This window comes from Scatophagus argus, chromosome 23 (genome assembly GCF_020382885.2).
Source record: "Scatophagus argus isolate fScaArg1 chromosome 23, fScaArg1.pri, whole genome shotgun sequence".
NCBI classification, from domain to species: Eukaryota; Metazoa; Chordata; class Actinopteri; family Scatophagidae; genus Scatophagus; species Scatophagus argus.
The window spans coordinates 504,701-523,959 of record NC_058515.1 but is presented as its reverse complement, the minus strand read 5'-3'; the positions used below and the strand labels follow the sequence as shown (position 1 = coordinate 523,959).

The 19,259-nt window shown below is 40.4% G+C and overlaps 1 protein-coding gene across 2 annotated transcripts in view; it reads right to left on the bottom strand.

Moving 5' to 3' along the window:
• Nucleotides 1–6,579: 6,579 nt before the first annotated feature.
• Nucleotides 6,580–19,259, bottom strand: part of mllt3 (MLLT3 super elongation complex subunit) — a 48,304-nt gene continuing 35,624 nt past the window's right edge. Inside the window, exons 9-14 of one of the 2 annotated variants that reach the window (XM_046380592.1) lie at nt 18,311–18,364; nt 15,953–16,091; nt 14,907–15,003; nt 14,708–14,776; nt 14,072–14,143; nt 6,580–9,704 (exon numbers count right to left, since the gene is read on the bottom strand). In XM_046380592.1, the coding sequence (XP_046236548.1) occupies nt 9,573–9,704; nt 14,072–14,143; nt 14,708–14,776; nt 14,907–15,003; nt 15,953–16,091; nt 18,311–18,364 (563 nt within the window). In that variant the 3' untranslated portion in view covers nt 6,580–9,572. The remainder of the gene's footprint in view (nt 9,705–14,071; nt 14,144–14,707; nt 14,777–14,906; nt 15,004–15,952; nt 16,092–18,310; nt 18,365–19,259) is intronic. The other variant, XM_046380593.1, reaches the window with a different exon arrangement.

The window sequence follows — 19,259 nt, the reverse complement described above, 5'->3', positions numbered from 1 at the left end:
CGCCCCCTCAGCTCCATTCTCGCAAGGGAAAATTGCTTAAATTAATCCAGGAGTCTAAGCAGACACTTCTCTTTTTATTGTCTCCATTTGGAATAGCATTGAAATGCCTTTAGTTGGTCTACTGTTTGCTGTAGATGATGCCATTTGAACAAATGAATTCAGTGTGGCTCCATTTTGCTGTTCCATAACACAGATTTCCAAAACTGAACTATTCTAAAATGCTGTCCAGAATGGTTAGATTTAAAGACAGCCAAAAATGAAAAAAAAAGCTTTTGAAAATTGTCAATTGGTTCCTTTGAAAGCCCTACAAAGAGAACAAGATGACCAAAATCCAAAACAGCACAAAGAAAGGTGAAAGTGGTAGAACCTAACTTAAAGCTGAAGGAAAACTGGACTGAAGTCTGACCAAGTCTATGTTCAGTGCCACTTCTTACTTAGTGATCCCAGGGGTGGTTTGAGGGATTTTTAACTGGGATTTGCCTGGGGTGGCAGAGGGATCTCTGGACGTGTTGTGTAAAGCACGCATTAATAGACTACTTATTGTCAGGATGGGTCGGCGTCGCTGACGCAGAGAAATACTGAGCCCCGATGCAGAGTCAAAAAGGCGCAGGCAGGTGAGGCAGAGGTCCGAGCAAAAGTCTTTATTTTAAGATAACAAAACCCAACTCAAAAAGCACACACTTACTGTGTCCTAGGATCTATGAATAACTGTGGCTAAACTCCTGGAAAAAACATGCCAAGGCATGGCAAAGCAAAACGAAACAAAAGTTCCTGGCTTGACATGGGTTTTAAAAAAAAAAAAAAAAAAAAAAAAACACAGACGCACAGACAAAGGTGACTGGGAAGACAAGGACTAAAGAGACATCACAACGAGACACAGGTGACAAACATCAGTAGGGAGAAAGCAATCAGGAAAACCAAAGCAAAGCTACATGAAAACAGGGCACACAGGGGAAGAGACACTTTCAAAATAAAACAGGACATGACAAAAACCTTGAACATAATACATGGAAACACAAGACACACATGGAACATGACACATGGACTCAAAAATCAAAAACAAAGCATAACCAAAAACACCAGGCATGACACTCATTAATACATAGCTGTTGATGGTCAGTCTCTTATTTTGCAGAACCTTCATATACACGCAGGCTGACACCGTATCTTAATCTCTATAAATCTCTCTCTCTTTCTGTCATTTCCTGTAGATATTTAACATTTAGAAAACAATGTGAAAATGCTGGCATGCTGAGAACACTAAGATAAAGCATTTCCAAATCTATCCACATTAGCAGGGACATGGCTTTAGCTTTTGACCTGTAACCCCACTTAGAGGAGTTAGGAGATTCTTTCAACCATCCCACCTAATTGGCACATAAACTGCAAACTCAGGTTGAGCAAGCACTCAGCTGAAACGAGTATGCTGTACAGATCATGCGCTCTTTAAGAGAATCTTCCAAGTAAAACGTGCCAATATCAATACTCATGATGAAGGAAAATCCTTACTGGTTAGCTGACTTAAGTTTATTGAGTTTATTAAGTAGTTCTCTCACTCTCCTGATTAAAAACATTGATCTGAAACTCAGCTCTGATAAATATAGCAAATTCAGATCAACACAAACCAATTTCAGGCTTAAATTAACAACTTTTCATCCAACCCTCCCAGTCTAAGCCCCCCCTTTCTGAGTACAGATAATACAGATAATAGATAATCACACAGCTAATTAAGCTGGCTAAACTGATACATACAGATACTGGAGTTCTCACTGGTGAACATAGTGGAGTGCTTACCAACAGCTAATCAATCAGGCACTTTTCTCAGGTGTTGTTCGAGATCATGAACAGACCTTAAAGGAGAGTGAATATCTGACAGACATTCATCACATCAACCCAACATAAACATAACCAATAAAAAAAAAAACACCAAATCATAGCCCATGACACCTCACGTATCATGTCGAATGCTATACACCAGTGTACACTAGGACAGTCTTCTTTTGCCACCATTCAATAAAATAAAATTTTACTTGACCAATTGAGAGTAAAGTTGTGATTTCCTGGGACAGGACTAATCTTCTTGACAAAATTGTTTAGGATTAAGAGAATATCTTAACATTTCTGAAACTCTTTCTTGGTGAACAACAGCTCGGTGCTTTGACAGCGTGCAGCCTCCTGGAATCTTGTCGTCATCGTGAAGTTGTCAGGTTTGGACCCATCATGTGTTAACAGAGACCAGAGTCACTGCTTTTTGTGCTGTTTCTGCAAAGATTTCAGCTTATCTTTAGCTTCACCAAAACTGAAAAACCAGAATCTAGTCTCAAACCTGTTGTATGTGGGTGAAATGTCAGAGAAAATATTCTAACTCTGACTAATGTCTGGAGCATAAAAATATGCAGCAGATATAATATAAATATTTGATCTTTCTTAGGACATTTTGAATCACAGCACAAATACTGTAATCAGCTGTTCATGGCATGTGTGGGGTTCATACTTGGCCTCTCCTGTTATTAGCGCAGAACTTATGACTTTAAAAGAGGCTATTTGGACTCAGTTAAATATTAGAGGAAAGGGAGTGTGAGTTTGTGCTGTGAATTGACCAAACACACCATCAAAAAAGAAAAAAGAAAATAAAGAATAAAAAAAAATTGACTGAAAAGGTCTGAAGAGAGCTGTGGCATGAGGACAAAATCCAGCTGAGACAGTGCTTTTGCGACTTTAACAGGTCAGTCTGTTGCTGTTTAAGAGGAGGACAATTCACAAAGTAATGAAGAGGAAGCATGATATGATTAAAGCATGATAAATTATGTTTCCATCCATTATCTATCACTGCTTATCTCTTGCAGGGTTGTGGAGTCTGTCCCAGCAGTCATTGGCTTCATCATGTAACTGTTCGGTACAGTACAGATTGGTATGGTTTGTGTACTCACTGCCAACGGTACTTGATAGGTGGGGCGCATGGAGGGCAATTGCTGTGTCAGCGAGGTAAGAAGTGTGACATCATTTAAGCCTGCGAAGAACACAGTAAACAAGAAGAAGAAGAAGAAGAAGAATCAGAACAAGAACAGCACATAGTCACATGGAAGTGACGACTCCCTATCGACCAATCAACAGATGGCAGTGAGTGTAGCTTAACCCATACCATACCATAACACCGTACTTGGTACCCTAGCGGGATGGTGCCAAAAATTAGTACGGGACACTTTGATAGGCTTCACAACTTTTCATAATGGAAACACAAACAATTGCGTATCATACCATGTTGAACTTGCCTTGCTCTGTGGAAATGCACCAATAAAGTCACCAGTCAACCCAACTTGCATGTGTTTGATCTGTGGGAGGAAGCTGGCACAGTTGGAGGGAACCCACACAGACACATGGAGAACTTGCAAACTCACAGGAAGTGAAGACAAGAAACCTAGAACCTTCTTGCTATGAGGCACACTGCTAACCAATGCACCACTGTGATGCCACTAAAATGTGTTTCCATCTCTGAAAACTCAACTTTAACGTCTTCAGTTGTACATCCAGCTGTCTATCATTAGCATGTCTGGAACTTCTGCAGCCTCATGCATTTTCAGATTAACAGAGACCAGAAGTCATTCATTCTATGGAGGGTGAATGATCGACAGTAACATCACCTGCCAGAACACCTGAACACAGATCACATTAATAAGTGCAGGGATACTCAGACACAGCTAGGACTAGATTTTCCTCCACGTTGCTTGGTGGTTCCATCCAATTGTGTCAAGCAAAAGGCTGTTTCAGTGTCAGAGGTTGTGTTGACAAATCAGGTCCATCAAAATAGCAGAAGTCGAGCATGTGTAATTAGACATAGCAGTGCTTCGAGCTGAAAGCTAATGTCAGAATGCTAACATATTCAAAATGATAATGACACTTAGTTTAGGACAATAGTAATTTAAGCTACATTTTAATGAAATTTGCACTTACTCAGCAGGTTTGTACTATTTACTTAGCTTGTAAATAGTCTTCTTATTTCTGTGGCAACATTTTGTACCTCTTGTGTGTCTCCTTACATTCTGATGAGATATTAACAAAGGCTCATTATTTACGGACTGAGCACACACTTCGTGTAAACGCTTCATCAAAAACGCTGACTGTATCCAAGACTTTTCATTTCAACTAAATTAGTGGGATGACTAGGATATAATCTTTCAAACATCATCAGTCAAATCAAAGCCTTTTCATTATGCAATAAACAAGTTGTGTAAAACAATCCGACAATCACAATTACCTCATCCAGCATTTGCAGCTAACTGTTTCTTGACACTTAAAAGACACAACAAAGAGTTCTTGGAGAGAAATGAGGGAGGCAGAGGAGGGTTGGAAATGTTGGCCTGACGATGGTGCTGCTAAGTGACGTTGCCATAAGGCCCTGCTGCCAGTGAGTCAAACACAGGACTTTTACATTAAATCCACAGGATGAAAATGGACCGGAACAGCACAGATTTGCACTACACCTAAACATAGGAGAACACCACTGAACACCTACCAACTCCTCCACAGAGACATTTTTAACATTTAGCCTGCAGCCAGTGGGAACAGGTTGTTCCAGTGCCTGGTAAGATGTGTGACATGGAGACTGATGAAAGCATGTGCAAGTCTTCCTCGCCCACAATAAATGGGGAAACTGGATGGCTTCCAAGTTCAGACCACCCACTTGGACTGAAAATGCACGGCACAGCTTTTGTCATCTGCTGGTGGAGGGAGAGCAACATTTTGATCCCAGAATCCAATAATTCACTGTTACTGACCTCTTACCTCTTTTCACTTTGATTATGGCTCAATATTGTCTGTTTTTAGATTTTAAGTCACAACTTGCAATACAAATATTTCATATAAGGGGGATCCTCTCTGTACAGCAGCACTGTGTTTTCCTCATTTGGCACACCACCACCAGCACCCTTCATGCACTCTTCAGTAGGACACACACACCGAGTCACTCCGAGAGCTCCCCACACACTCTTTTGCACTCAAGTTTCACTTCGTTTTGACAGCTGCGGTGGTCAGTAGTGTTGGGCCAAAGTGTCAGTGAATTATTTGGAAGTCTTCATTTGTCAGACGCTGTATTGGAACTGATGTGGACTGGACAAGAAGAAAGGAGTTTAGCAAAGTTTGTAACCCAATTTTCATATCCAAGCAGATGAACGCAAGCTTATTTGAGTAGAAAAAGCTTTTGATTTTTCTGTTTGTTTAATTTAATTTAATTTAATTGGAAAGTGTCATGAGATAACTTTTGTTGTGAATTGGTGCTATACAAATAAACTGAATTGAATTGAATGTGTATGGCAAATCGTTGTCTAGAATTTTGAAATTTTTATAAATTTTCATTTACATATTTTATATCACTATAATGGGGTGGGCATTTTTAGCAGATTTGAATTTTAGGGCCGGATGTGTCCCCCTCAATTTAACTAAAGTGTGGATGAGACTGCTGACAGCTTAGCGCTGTGAGGGACACACTGGTGATGTTTGGAATGGAACAGAACCAGCTGACCAGTTCTGTTTTACTTTTATTGTTCAGAAGCGGAATTTGAAAGACTGACCTGACCACACAAATGATCTCCCGCCATGGAAATGTTGCCTTAGAGGATGGTCACCGCTGAGAACTTTTGATTGCTCCTGCCCCAACTTGTCTGAAATGTATTGTTGGCATCAAATTCACTGTAAGCACATATTTTAAAAGATCTGTGAAGTTTTGACACAATGTCACAACTGTTTTTGGAATCTGAGTTGTAATTGTTTGTTCTTATAAGTAATCATCATATACAGTGTACACATTTCGATTTTCCAAAATCCTGCATCAGGCAAAAATTTATCTGTCAGGGTCATGGGGGGGGGCTGTAGCCTATCCCAGCTGACTACGGGCGAGAGGCGGGGTTCACCCTGGACTGGTGAACACTGAGAACAGCAACTCATCCACCCTGTCACTGTGTCATGCCTCACAACATATTCTGAACACCATCAGCTGCAGATGCCACAGAAAGCCGTATTTCAAATCATATCCCTTTTCTTTTCAATTCCAGCAAGTACTGCAACTCTTACAAAATAATACTGCAGCTATAGTGTGTAAAGTTGTCTACAATATGGATTGTGCCTTGAACTTACCCTTAACCCTTACATTATACACAAAAAATAAATACATGCTGCCATGCGTTACTGTGGCTTTTGTCAAGTGCCAATGAGCTTTCATCTGTCAGCAGCTCAGTCCATGTGATGTATTTCCTGCTGTGCAGAGCACTGTGGCTCAGAATAGCCAGAAAAGCATTCTGGGATGCATGATGCAAAATAGCACATCTGCAGCAGGGCATCCTGATATTTTCTGGATACTGCTACGTATTCAGACTTGTGTGGGTATTGGAATGCAAAACACCTTAGACAACCTTAAACACCTACCTTTCCTGTGGCGTTACCCCATGGGAGCTTGGTGGTAACACTCCACTGGAGGGCGCCAAAATGAGTATTGGGATAAATTATATAAAGACAGTCAAAAAAGAAAGCTAAATGAAAATGTTGCAACCTGGCCAAAAGAGAAAAACTTCTTCACAAGCAAACAACTTATCTGTACATCATACAGTATTTTTATTTTCCTCGAAATACACAAGAAACCATTAAGACAGAACATAGGGCAAGAAAAGTGGTTTGGAAAGGACCACTATGGTTCATCATCCTGAACTTTCATTATCAGACTGGCAAAAGTGTCCTCTGTTACAAATGAAACCAAGGCCTTCACCTTACAAAATTAATGCTGAGCTTTGATTTAACAACTCAAATTCCCACAAAATAAATAAAAGATCTTTTTTTCCCCCTTTAAACCCGTAACAGTACTGGTGAGCCAAAATTCCCAATTGGCTTTCTTTTTATTAGTGTTAAATTTACCCAAAACATTTCACACATTTCAGGAATGCAGAACACAGGAGCAGTAACTCATATTCTGTAGACAAACATGTCCAGAGCTGACTGAATCTATGAACTATGCTCTGGGCATGTTCCACTGGCCCTGTAGCAGAAAATGAGCAGACACAACAAAGCTTTATTTGAGTTGCAGCCAAGGAGCAGCTGGGCAGGACCTGCTGCAGCATGATATTCCTGGATTTGGTAAAAATGTTTCTTTGATTGTATAATGAGAACTTTAACCATAGTGATTTGTGCTCATGTATTCATGTCTTACTTTATACAGTGTCAAAAGCTGGGAATAATAAAAAAAAAACTGCCAAATGATGCTGCACTTGTATTAAATGCTGTGCTGGTGTGCTGGATTGTTCAAGCTAGAGAGCCAATCTCTGTGTGCAATGTCATTTAATTTCTTTCTGGATGTAGGCGACAGATGTATGCATACGTATAATGAGTTCGCAAGTCATGTGGAAAAAAAAAATCCAATAACAAAAATATAACATCTTTTATCACAAGCTTTCTTTAAGAGGACAAAGCCAAAATGTTGGGGTTTAAAGCCACTGTATGCAGAATGCTTATGGCAGGAAGCTACACCTACAGTTGTTCTCAGATTTTGTTTGCAGCAAAACACAATATTTCCAATGAAAATGTTGCATTTGGGCACATCCATGAGGTGGAGGGAGATTATAACTTTCTTTGCTGCCTGCCAATGTTTTGTTTGTAGCTCATCAGTCAGATGCAGTGTTGCAAAGCTAAATTAATGCCTGCACGCTGAGGCCAATCATTCTGGATTGTCTAACAACATTTGACACACCATTCCAGACACATCTGTTCAGATGAATATTTTTCAATTTTCTGGAGCAGACCGACGGCCGCAGCCACTTGATGCAGTCATAGACCAGGTGTGCAGAGATGTAGAAATGAACAGCATAAACGCATCTGAGAAGAGGTGTTTAAAATGTGTGCTGCTTTCCGCAGGCCACGCAAATTTATCCCGCTCGGATGTCCTTTGGGATTTTATCAGTTACCATGTTGGCTCTTTAAATACATTTGTGGTTTGTAGGAAGTGTGGGGGTGCAGCTCTTCATTGATGCTATTTTCCAACAGCACTGAACCTACATCATGTGCATATGCACTCCTGTTATCTCCCAAAGGAAACCCAGCAGCTTTCTTCATGGGGTATCTGCCTTGTGTCAGGGCACTAAAACTTATTTGTGACTGGAAAGAATTCAACCAGTCAAAACCAAAAGACAGTGCTACAACTGCATCAGGACCTAACCCAATCCAATCCAAACCCCATTTTATTTTGAAAGTATAGGACTGTTAATGGTAATCCAAACCACTTCCAGTCACTGACTGACCAGGATTCTCACAGAAACTGACCTCAGGACCTCCGACAATGCTGTGGAATAGACTTGGATGGTATCTATGTTTTCCTTCCTGACACCAGGGTATATAAAAGAAAAAGAAAAAAAAAAAAGCTGAGAGCTGCTGGTGTGTCTAGTCTCTAAGAAATAATGCAACCATAAGAAATAAGCAAACTTTACTTCACTTTAGACTGGATAATATTAAGTGGTGCCATGTTTTAATCCAAATGTCATTTCATTTCACTTTTTTGGCTTATTAACCTACATAGGCAATCATTTTTGTATCATTTAAACTTTGCATCATTATCAGCGTCATCTGTTAGACTTATCTGACATGAAGTAGTTTGTTATCACCTCATCGCCTCAAACTGACCTGCTGAGGGAGGTGAGATGGTGATGGGTGAAATGGGCCACTTGGATCCCAAAGCAGACTGCAGTGAACTGCATTCTCTGTGATCTGCTTTGCAGCATCTCCATACCACTTTTTCTTGAAAGAGGAGCATCTATATTTTTTCATACCTTTGAGATTTCCAAATATCCTGACATACCATAATATGTTGATACCACCCAAGCCTACAGCTGAAAGTAGTTTTTTGCACAATTTAAGTTGCACATTTACAAATATCATTTACTAAGACAAAATACAAATTTCCCAACAGTTTCACACACTCGGAAGTCAAACAAATCACACCTGCTGTGGCAGTGTTTTGTTCCCATGATTCAGTTTGACATTCAACTTGTCAAGTCAGTGACATAGTGAGTGTTGTAGTAATGATCAGCTGTCACACAGATTCAAAGATATGTCTGTTGTGAAGTGCTTCAATAAAGTCTCATTCTGCTGTTTTTCTTTCACTTTTGCATTTCAAATACACGCACACCTGCAAATTAAATTCAATAAATAAGACTTACAATGTTGTAAGGCAATGTTGACCATGCATCTGTCACAATGAACAACAAATCAGGAAACATACATGGTAACAATATGCACATTCATTAAGAGCAACAAGGTCGCCACTCCCCACTTTTTTCCCCCTATAAATCAAGTGAAGTTTTCAAGGCTTTCTGGGTAATCTCCTGATCGACAGGGCTCATCCCCACGACACCGGGCTCTGCTTTTCTGTAGCGAGACCACCTCTTCTTTCAGAGAGCCCAGTCCAACCAGCAGGCTGGACACACAGCAACTGGACCCAGCCACAGTGGGGATTTTGCATTGCATCAAAAGTTGAAGTTTATTCAAGAAAAAACAGTCTGTGTGGAGACAGAGATCCAGCAGCCAGCTGCTTCAGAGCCTCAGGACAGTCCAGAGGTTTCCAGGTAACTCTGGAGTTTTCTGACCGTACTTCTGTCCAAGGAACAAAGGTCGAAGTCAAAAGTAGTGTTTGTGATATGGAAGTGTCCAGTCTCTTCAATGAGGTTCACAATCTGGAGGAACAGAGAGTACAGTGTATAAGTAAAACATGCATGTATTTCTATTCATGTCTGTAGTCTGGCTTGGTGCACAAAACATTTTAGCTGCACATGCAAGAAAAACGTCTGGCCGAACGTGAAGTAATGAATAAGATAACAACGACTCATTAAACATGAAACCAAAATGAGCAAACGTCAGGAAGTGAAATAACAGCAATACACAGCCTCTTTCATCAGAAAAAATAACCAATAATCCATTTAATCACGTAGTGAGTTTTACGTAAGCATAACACACAGTGACACGCAAAGTGCCGGTGATCAGAAAAAGTTTCACTTGTTCCAGAGCAGCTTTACTTGTTCTGAGAACAGTAAAAGACAAATTCTAAAAGCCAAAATCAGCATGTATAGGCAGGTTTTTCAACCTGGTTAAACTTTTTGGAAATACAGGTGACTGATCACCAGCAGATGAGTTTGCCTCTGTGTTGTTTCTGGTGTGTCACATTTGGTGTCAGGAATGCGGTAGGAAACAGCAAACAGTAGAAACAATGTTACACTGGTTACTTTTCTGTCCCTTCAGACCCTCTTCCAAGCTCACTGTCGTTTTTTAATGAATGGAAATGAATGGGAACATATTTAACTAATGTCCCAAACATGAATGTGCATCATAGCACTGCGTCGAAAAAGAGACAAAAATGAGCCTGTCCCCCCTGGGTGTCGTGTTTCACTCGCTGCCGATAAATACCAGTGACTACTGCAGAGTCATCTGACACAGGAATGAATGGTGATTGTACCCTTTCACACTGGGGACAAAAGACAGATGTTAGTGGGTGTTGGTGGGTTCTTTGTCCAGGGCAGAAGGGGCGTAAGAGTCTACAGCCACACTATGTCACAGCAGGAGCAAAGTCCTATTCTTTTTTCCACCAATCCATTTGCTGCTGATTGATACATTTAATGTTTAAACTGACAGGACACCTCCTGTATGCAGCAGTACACTTTAATGTAAAGCCACAAGGGGAAGTTTTAAAGGAACAGTTCACAAAAAATTGAAAATTCAGTCATTATCTTCTCACCCCCATGGAAATGAAAAGTTATTTGAGTTCAAAAAACATTTCTGGAGCCTCACAGCAACACTCCCTGGGGACTCAAATTCGTGTGCACACACTGCTAGGTGAAACTGTAACCCCAGACTCTATGAGTATGGGCGCAGCCCTCCGTAGAACAACTTTATTTCTCTCCGTTGTGTGCGACACAAGCTGTGGCAGGTTTAAAATAAGGGAGTAAATAACTTCTTTTCAAATGGATTTGGGATGTCTTCTGGAGACTTGGATTACACTGGACCAGCTTACGGAGCCATTATATGTTCTTTCCTTTTTTATGTTTTACAACAATCTTCAGCCCCTCAGTTCTTTATGCTGCAGTATTGTTTTGTTGTGAAATTTTGAGCCAAGGCTAAAACTTCACCCGACTTTGCATGGGTGTAGATAACAACTGATTTCTGGGGTAACTCTTGCTTTTTTAGCTAAGTTTATCTTAATAGAAGAAGCAGCAGGAAAAAAAAAAAAAAGAGTTGACGAAAGACGGTTTTAGATAATGAATGGCTGAAATGGATGATAACTGCATCTCTTACTAAACATACTGAAAGTGAGAACAGCAGCTATGTAGTTCAACAGAGAAACTAATAAGCAAAAGAGTGTGTGTGAACACACTGAAACAGGTTTGAGGTGGAGTAGAGGATGCTGAGGAAACTGCTCAACGCCACAGGAAGTCCTTCCTCCCTGTGGCTATCAAACATCTTCAATTCATCCCCTTTTTCCACATAGGATGAAAACAATTTATCCTGCACTACAATTAACACTTTAAGATTGTATCCGCACCTTATCCGTTGCCATTCTGAACCTTATCTGCCCTCATGTATATACTCTGTTATTTTTTATAGTTCTCTGTTATTATTACCATTTTTTTTTTGTTATTTTTATATTTTATGTGTAAAATTACTTGCTACTTCTGTACGCTTCTTTATATAGCAACCCTGGCACAACAATTTCCTGCGGGATCAATAAAGTTCTTATCTTATCTTAAAAGTGTTGTACAGTTTTGAAAAAGCCTCAAATGTAATGTAATGAAAACGAATGTGGACTCCTCTCTCATGTGTCTTTCATGTGAATTATTGGTTTGGACATGGTGGAAATGAAGCTTGATATTGGGGAACGTATAGGTACACTTCTCAAAAATGGGGGGGGAAATTAGAGCCTGTCTGCATGACAGGTTAGATCTCTGTCAGATGCTCAGGCATCAAACTCTCATTCAAATTTGATGCATTTTATTAGTCGAGTCATTGCTGTTACCACTGGCACTTTGACTGCCAGTGGCTACCAAACTGCTGTGGTACTCTGCTGTCTGAAGGCCATCTGCAATACTGTGTTCTGTGTGTTACAATATGTGGTCCCCACCGGTGTGCAGGGGAGGCTGTAAGTTAATCATTTCCATCTCTTTTAACAGGAAGTGGAGCCAGTTGGTGAACTCAGCTAGATTAGACTGATTACTGTGAAAGTTGCTGCTGTGCACAGACAATGTTTTCCTCCTTCTTAGGAGAGCCAGGAGGAAGTTGGCAGCTGCAGTCAGGAAGATCCACTAAAACTGTCACATGATAGGTCACAACAATATAAAGAAGAAACATGCAATCTCTTAGGTGGACAGAGGTTAACCAAATAACAATAATTCATTGCTTGCAGATGAAGCTGCAGACTGCAGAGGATCTGTAACAGGTCACAGCTTCTCTCCTAATCCAACGCTACAATACAGCTGACCAATGGCAATGGCATGTAGTGATATTATGCTGAGGTGAGTGAAAACTGGGGGAAGCCAAGCAACACATTTTTCCCTTTTTTAATCTGGAGCTTGGCACTATAGTGTAATGTCTGAATACAGGATAATATGCAGGAATGTCAAAAGTCAGTCACATTAAATGTTTTCGTATTGGCAATGGAACACAATACTTCTTAAGGGAGTGTACTGTACATATAGAGCCTCCTTCACACATACACTATATGGACAAAAGTATCCAGACACACCTCTTATGTGGCTGATTTTCAGGGGTTGGCCTCGGCCCCTTACTTCCAGTGAAGGGAAATCTTTATACTTCAGCATACCAAGACATTTGGACAATGCTATGCCTGTTCCAATCCACACACAATCACCAAACAGTGTTTTCTTTACAGATTATTAAATGCGTGTGCTTTTTTGTCTCACAGGTTCCAGCGGATCGTGACTGGACCTCCTGCTGCGATCCTGCTTGAAACCTACTGCCTATACATCTATATACTTCATCATTATCATTATCTACATTTCCAGCACTTCTAGTATTATTGCTGTTGCTATACATCTCTTTTTGTTTGTGTTTTACGTTTTACGCATGAACTTTTGAGACACGCTTCATGTCTCCAGCACCATGCACACTGACATATATATACATGTAGCCTTTGAGTGCTGGTGGGAAACTGGGACAATGGAGCTTTAGGTGAATTTGTGTGCAATTTCAAAGAGGGAAAAGCATTTTTCTCAATAGACAGAATAGCTCATCACTGCCCAATTAGAAAACACTAAGCACAGTTGGTCATTTTATTAAATGTTAGCTGCATATTACAGTTTTAAGATGGAGTTTCCATGTTTGCTAGTCTGGGAGTAAGGATGTGGCAATTTCAGGACTGCTCACTTCAAGTTGTTGTAAGTGCATTTTTACTATTTTAGCATGTAAATGAAGCCTTCTAGTCCACTCAGTTTTTAATGAAAAGTGATCAAACATAAACATTGGAGAAGCGGCTTGTGATCGGAAGGTCGCTGGCTCAATTCCCCCACCGGACAGACAGGAAAAATTTGAGTGTGGTGGAGTGATAATGTCCCCACTCCCCCTATGAGACGGCTGATGTGCCATTGAGCAAGGCACTTAGCCCCCAATACATGCTCCCTGGGCGCTTGATGCAGCCCTCTGCTCCTGTGTGTTTCACGGCATGTTGCGTGTGTGTGTGTTTCAATCAGTGATGGGTTAAATGCAGAGAAGTATTTATTAATCCCAGCTTGGGATTAATAAAGCAACTTAAATAAAAAAAAAATAATAATTAAAAAACAAAACAAAGCAGTGTCAGTTTGTCTTAATGATGTTCTCCAGTATTCAGAAGAAGTTGTTCCCTCTGGACCCTCCCATTTACTACAGAGACTACTGACTTGGACTTAACAGTAGCACAGGGTGAGACAGTAACTTCAACCAGCAGTGAAATGCATTGTGGGAGATTTTAGAAATTGCTAAATTAGAATAGGCAGGCCAATGACAATACTCACACCTTTCCTTCGCACACTGACTATACATTACAGGGTATCATACCCACCTGTTGAAGGATATGACCTTCTCTTAGTGTCATCAGTCTTTTGTGCAGTTCCACCAGCTCATCCAGGTAAGCCTGGGAAACACATACAAACGAAGTAGTTTGGTTGGGCGGTTCTTGAGAAACATACAAACACAGACAGTAGCGCCCTACACGCAGCTATGTAGGTTAGAGTGCAGTCCCCCTCCCTAATCAAACTTTTAACTGTATCTTGACATTTTTAATACATAAAAATGACTGCACCTTTTGCTTTTAATTTGTGCAGCCTGTCTTTAGCCTACATTCAGTTAATTAAAGGTCATTTAACAAAGAAGAGTATATAACATTTAGGTGTGGTTCATGAAGATAATGAGAAAGTTACAAGCAGCAATATTGAAGTTCTAATAATTCTATAACACCTATAGTCACACTAGTATTTGTACAGTATATTTTATTAGTGTTGTATCTAAGCCAAGCAGTGTCAGAGCCATGTTTTACTCTGCTAAGCCACTCAAACCAACAGCAAACATGACTCAACCCTGCTGTATGAACAGTGTAATAAACTGTGTCGGACCCTATTGAATGTGCATGCATATTTGCTAATCAATTTTATCTGGGCTGCTTTACACCGAAAAACGAAACAAAAAAAGCCTGGTGTACCTTGTCACAATCTAGGTTTTTGTTCTTGTCCTGCTTGCTCTGCTTGGTAGGACTCTTCACTTCCAGTATCTGCCAGAGGACAGAGCAAACACATCACTCTGGGTGACTTGGAGGTCCACGCAATACCACCTGGGTTCTGCTTGTGGCACATTAAATTACACCGAGAAAATACCTGATACATGATATAATATCATCTTACCTGGTTATTAGTAGTCTTTAATAAGGGCGGGGCTTCATTGCGGGATGGCGGTGAGGCAGACGAACTGTCACTCTCACTGCCATCACTCAAATTGACCCTGGGTAGTCACAATACAGAAGACAAAAAAAATGCTTCAGTGAAGCAAAAGATGCAGTACACCCGTTTAGTGAGGCTTCCATTGGTCACACTGAAATAAACTCTTCAAAGACCACACATACAACTATATATAGCGAGTAAATTTTCTGGATACCATTTATAGATACAACTAGCTGTTAACACAACATCTGGCATATTATCACCTTATAAATGCAATACTGCTGGTAGCAAACACATCCTGCAGAAACAGAGCAACATTTCCCATGTTTGTGTCCATGTGATGAATCTAACTCCAATATTCACTCTCCTTTTAGCTCTCTTTTGGTCTCCACATCTAATTGTGCCTATTTGTCTGTCTGTGGTGGCAGGGTACAGCAGGTTTATCAGACCCTTTAAAACCAAAACAAGGAGCAAAAAGAGGATAAATGTCTCTGCAGAGCTTAGAGGAAGTGCCGAGCTGGTGAACTTACACAGAACACTGTGACTTGCTCCATTGTCAATAAAGAAATATTTATTAATGTGGTTTTAAAAACCACAAAAAAGTCAGGAATTTAAAGACAGAGGTGCAAAGATTCTGAGATCTTAAAGTGATACCATGCCTTGGTATAGACTCACAGCTGATTTATATGCTTATACACAGAATTTAGCAACGCTGTGGTACAGCCAACCTGAAAGTATAAAGCACAAATTCTGACACGTTCCGGACACGTTTCTCATCACAAGCTCACCATTCTGCTTGTGAGAACAAGCCAATATTCACTCGACTGATACCGAAAAATCACACACCTGCTCCCCAACAACCCATGCAACCGCAACTGCGATGATCAAGTTAAAAGTCTGCGGTTTTTGTATCCCCTTACTATTCGCTGCCTGTGTCTATGACTACAGTTTCATGGGACATATGTGTGTCACACAATCAATCAATACGTCTCTTGTGAGCATTTACTAACCTGCGTGGATGGTGTGTGAGATGCGTGTGTGCAGATCGATCCACATCAGAGTCCATGTCATTGTCATCGTCGTCCTCTGAATCTTCATCGTTGTCGTCTGAGTGCAGATCCTGCATGACTGACTGCAACGGGCCCAGCACTGTGTGTCAGTGTGACAGAGAACATAAAAGACCACACTGGAATACAGTTTTTAAAAATTAAAGATTTCTAATCAAGCACATGTTAAAACATGCACAAGGCAGTGAATCATGCTGTGAGGTGGAGGGATGGGGCCATTGTCCAGTGGAGCTTGTAGCTGCAGACCTGCTGCTGGTTTGATCCCAGTAAGGCCACAAACACATTTACACTTCACTTATAAAAGATAAGTTAGTCTACATTTTCACTTCCCCACTCAGTCTGCAGCTTTTAGCTGCAAACCCACTGGGTCCTACTGAAGACGTAAACCTTATATAAACACAAATATACAATGTTATGAGAAACGGCCAAAAAATAAGGATAAAAAAAACTTTACTTTTTACTTTAGTTTTTGACGAATGTCACTGAAACAGGCGGAAATAGCTCCTTTGTTGTGGACTATTTCCAGAAGTGGAGCGGATGAAGCCATATTTGCTGCTTCAGTGCACTTTATGTGGGCTGCAAGAGCTTGCAAAGAATATAATTTGCCCAACACAATTCTAAGCTGCACTATGGAAGAACAGTGTCCGTAAACTACAGGTCCCAGAATGCAACAGGATTTTGTTATCCATGCACTAAACATACATAGGTGCGAGGTGTCAGGACAGCCTTGGCGGCACCTCAGCATCATTTAGCGATTTCTAGCAGGGGTATCCTAGTAATGTCAATATTTTAGAAGTAGCAGGCGAGCAAAATCTCCATGAAAATAAAAGCTGATGCAGAGGGAAGGCAATTTTAATGAAGGATGGAAAAGTGAATACAAGTTTGTGCTTGCATGGAGACAAGCCTATATGTCTTCTGCAGATGCACTTTGGCACCAAACAGAGAACCACATGCTGACCTTAGACATCAAGGAAAGCAACAAAAAAAAGACAGCCTGACTTCTCGACAGAATATGTTTAGAAAAGTTACAGGAAAAAAAAAAAAAAACGATGCCGTAGTTGAAAGCAGATTTATTGTGGCTGACTGTCACAGCGTTTTTCAGAATGTGCATTTTTGCTGCTGATGGGATGTGAATAGCTGTACACATGAATGTCTGCTTGCCATTATTTTTTTATTGGACTTGCACTTTCAGAGCTGGTTATTAATTATTAAGTAAATATGAAAACTAATAATCAAATGCAGAGGCTTTTACTTAACATGCTAACAAGCAGATACATTTATACAGTCTTACATTTCCAACCAGCCCAAGCTCTATAGGGCATTTGTGGCAGCAGGACAGTGTATGAGTCAAAATGGCAATGAAGGAAGGTGTCACCCAGTGAAACTGTGTGGCTCATCGATATGTTTTTAATAGTTGTGGACAGCAATGGAAGTAATCACCACAGAGTTACAGTGTGTTCAATCACTGAGGTTGTTTTCACATATAGCCCCTTTTTAAACAAACCAAAATCAGTCCTCTTAAACTGGATCAACAAGGGAACCAACAGAAAAGGGACTCTTGTTCTTGTTTCTTTCACATTGTGAGTTCTCTTTCTCTTTCTGGTCTCACTATACTTCCTCCGGAACTCTCAGACCTGTACTGTTTTGGATTATGGGTAAGTGTCACTTGGAACGATATGGCAGTTGTCATATTTGCCTCATTCATATTGTTGTAGTGTGTAGTCAGATTAGCTCACCGACATAAAGAAAACCACAAAAGAATCATTCAGATTTCCTCAGCCCAGACAACACCTTGTCCTCCTCCTGCACTTGTCATCTTTTTATCAGCGATGTTTCTATTTTGTCGTTCCAAGCGCAATGTCATGTGATCTACCTACGGCAAGCTTAAAGGGCTAAAACACAGTGGAAACTGAACCTGGAGAGTATTTTGTTTACAATGCACGGGTTAAGCAAACTGCTCCACAGACTTGAGGCGAACTGAACACTGAGGTGATCTCAGTTCAGTTCATGTCAGAGGGGTCTGAATTCATTGGCTGTGTTCAAATACGCGCAAAAAATACTGACTAATCGCTTCGCTAATCGTTCGGCCAAAAGGGACGAAGTGTGAAAACACCCTTAGACACCATAGGATGCATCAGGTCATGTACACGTGTTGCTGGACCAGCAGTGATGGGTGCTTTGGAGGACGGCATCATATCCATGGGATAATAATCACAAAGAGACAGACAATCTGGAAAATTATTCTCCATGCAGATGTGAAAAGGGTGTGGCGGGCCTCACAGGTGTCACAGGAAGTGTTACCTGTGTGGGTGGTGGCAGGAATAGCCACCTTTTTCCTGATGATGAAGTCCACCACTGCATCCAGAGCAAATTACAAACACACAAGCAGAGGTCACCCTCAAAGGAAGCTCAAAAAGAGTTTTGTTGGACCAAATAATACACTCCACACTGACAATTTTCATTACTGAAGGACTTCCAGAGTATTTAACCTGAAACCATAAGTATTTAACATAATAATCATAAGTATTATTTAAAACATCTCTCCTTGTTTTGTAGTTTTGGATTGAATTTTGGCAGTTGAGATAACAGCTTTTAAACATATGGCAGGTTGAATTTAATGAATCCAAAAAGTTGAATGAGGATGGTGCTCTACAGTGTCTCCTTTAAGCACAGCAGAAGGTCAGGCTAATCATGTTAGTGCTTGCCTTTGTTTTCACTTTCAGTTCAAGTGGGTTACACTGGAAAGTTACTTAATGCACATCTCTACATTAAAATATTATGGCCATGGTTAGAGAAGAGAGTTAAATAAACTATTGTGGAAAATAAAGCTTTAACAGTGATGCACGATATATGTCAAACAGATGAGTGATCAGCCTGATAGTGAGACATCTTATATAAGAGGCTGTGAGACGATAATGTAATTACAACTGATACAGAAAGCTGATAATATAAAGCCAAAGTGCCTTCACTGACTCAGCAAGCACAGCATCCCCACACTCTGATCCGGCAGAGGGCCAAGAATAAGGAGGACAACATGACTGTAATCTGCAATACATGTTCAGAGAGGACTTGAAAAGTTTACAAGTTTCTGTTCAACTTATCTTAATACAGCCCTGAAATATTAAAACATCATCTTTGCTCACCACAGGTGAGCATAAAGTACAGGTTATGAACTGTAAAATGTAGAAAAGAGTGGAAATGAAAACCAGAACACTTTGAATTCTGTATCTGCACCTGACTGAACTTCCTT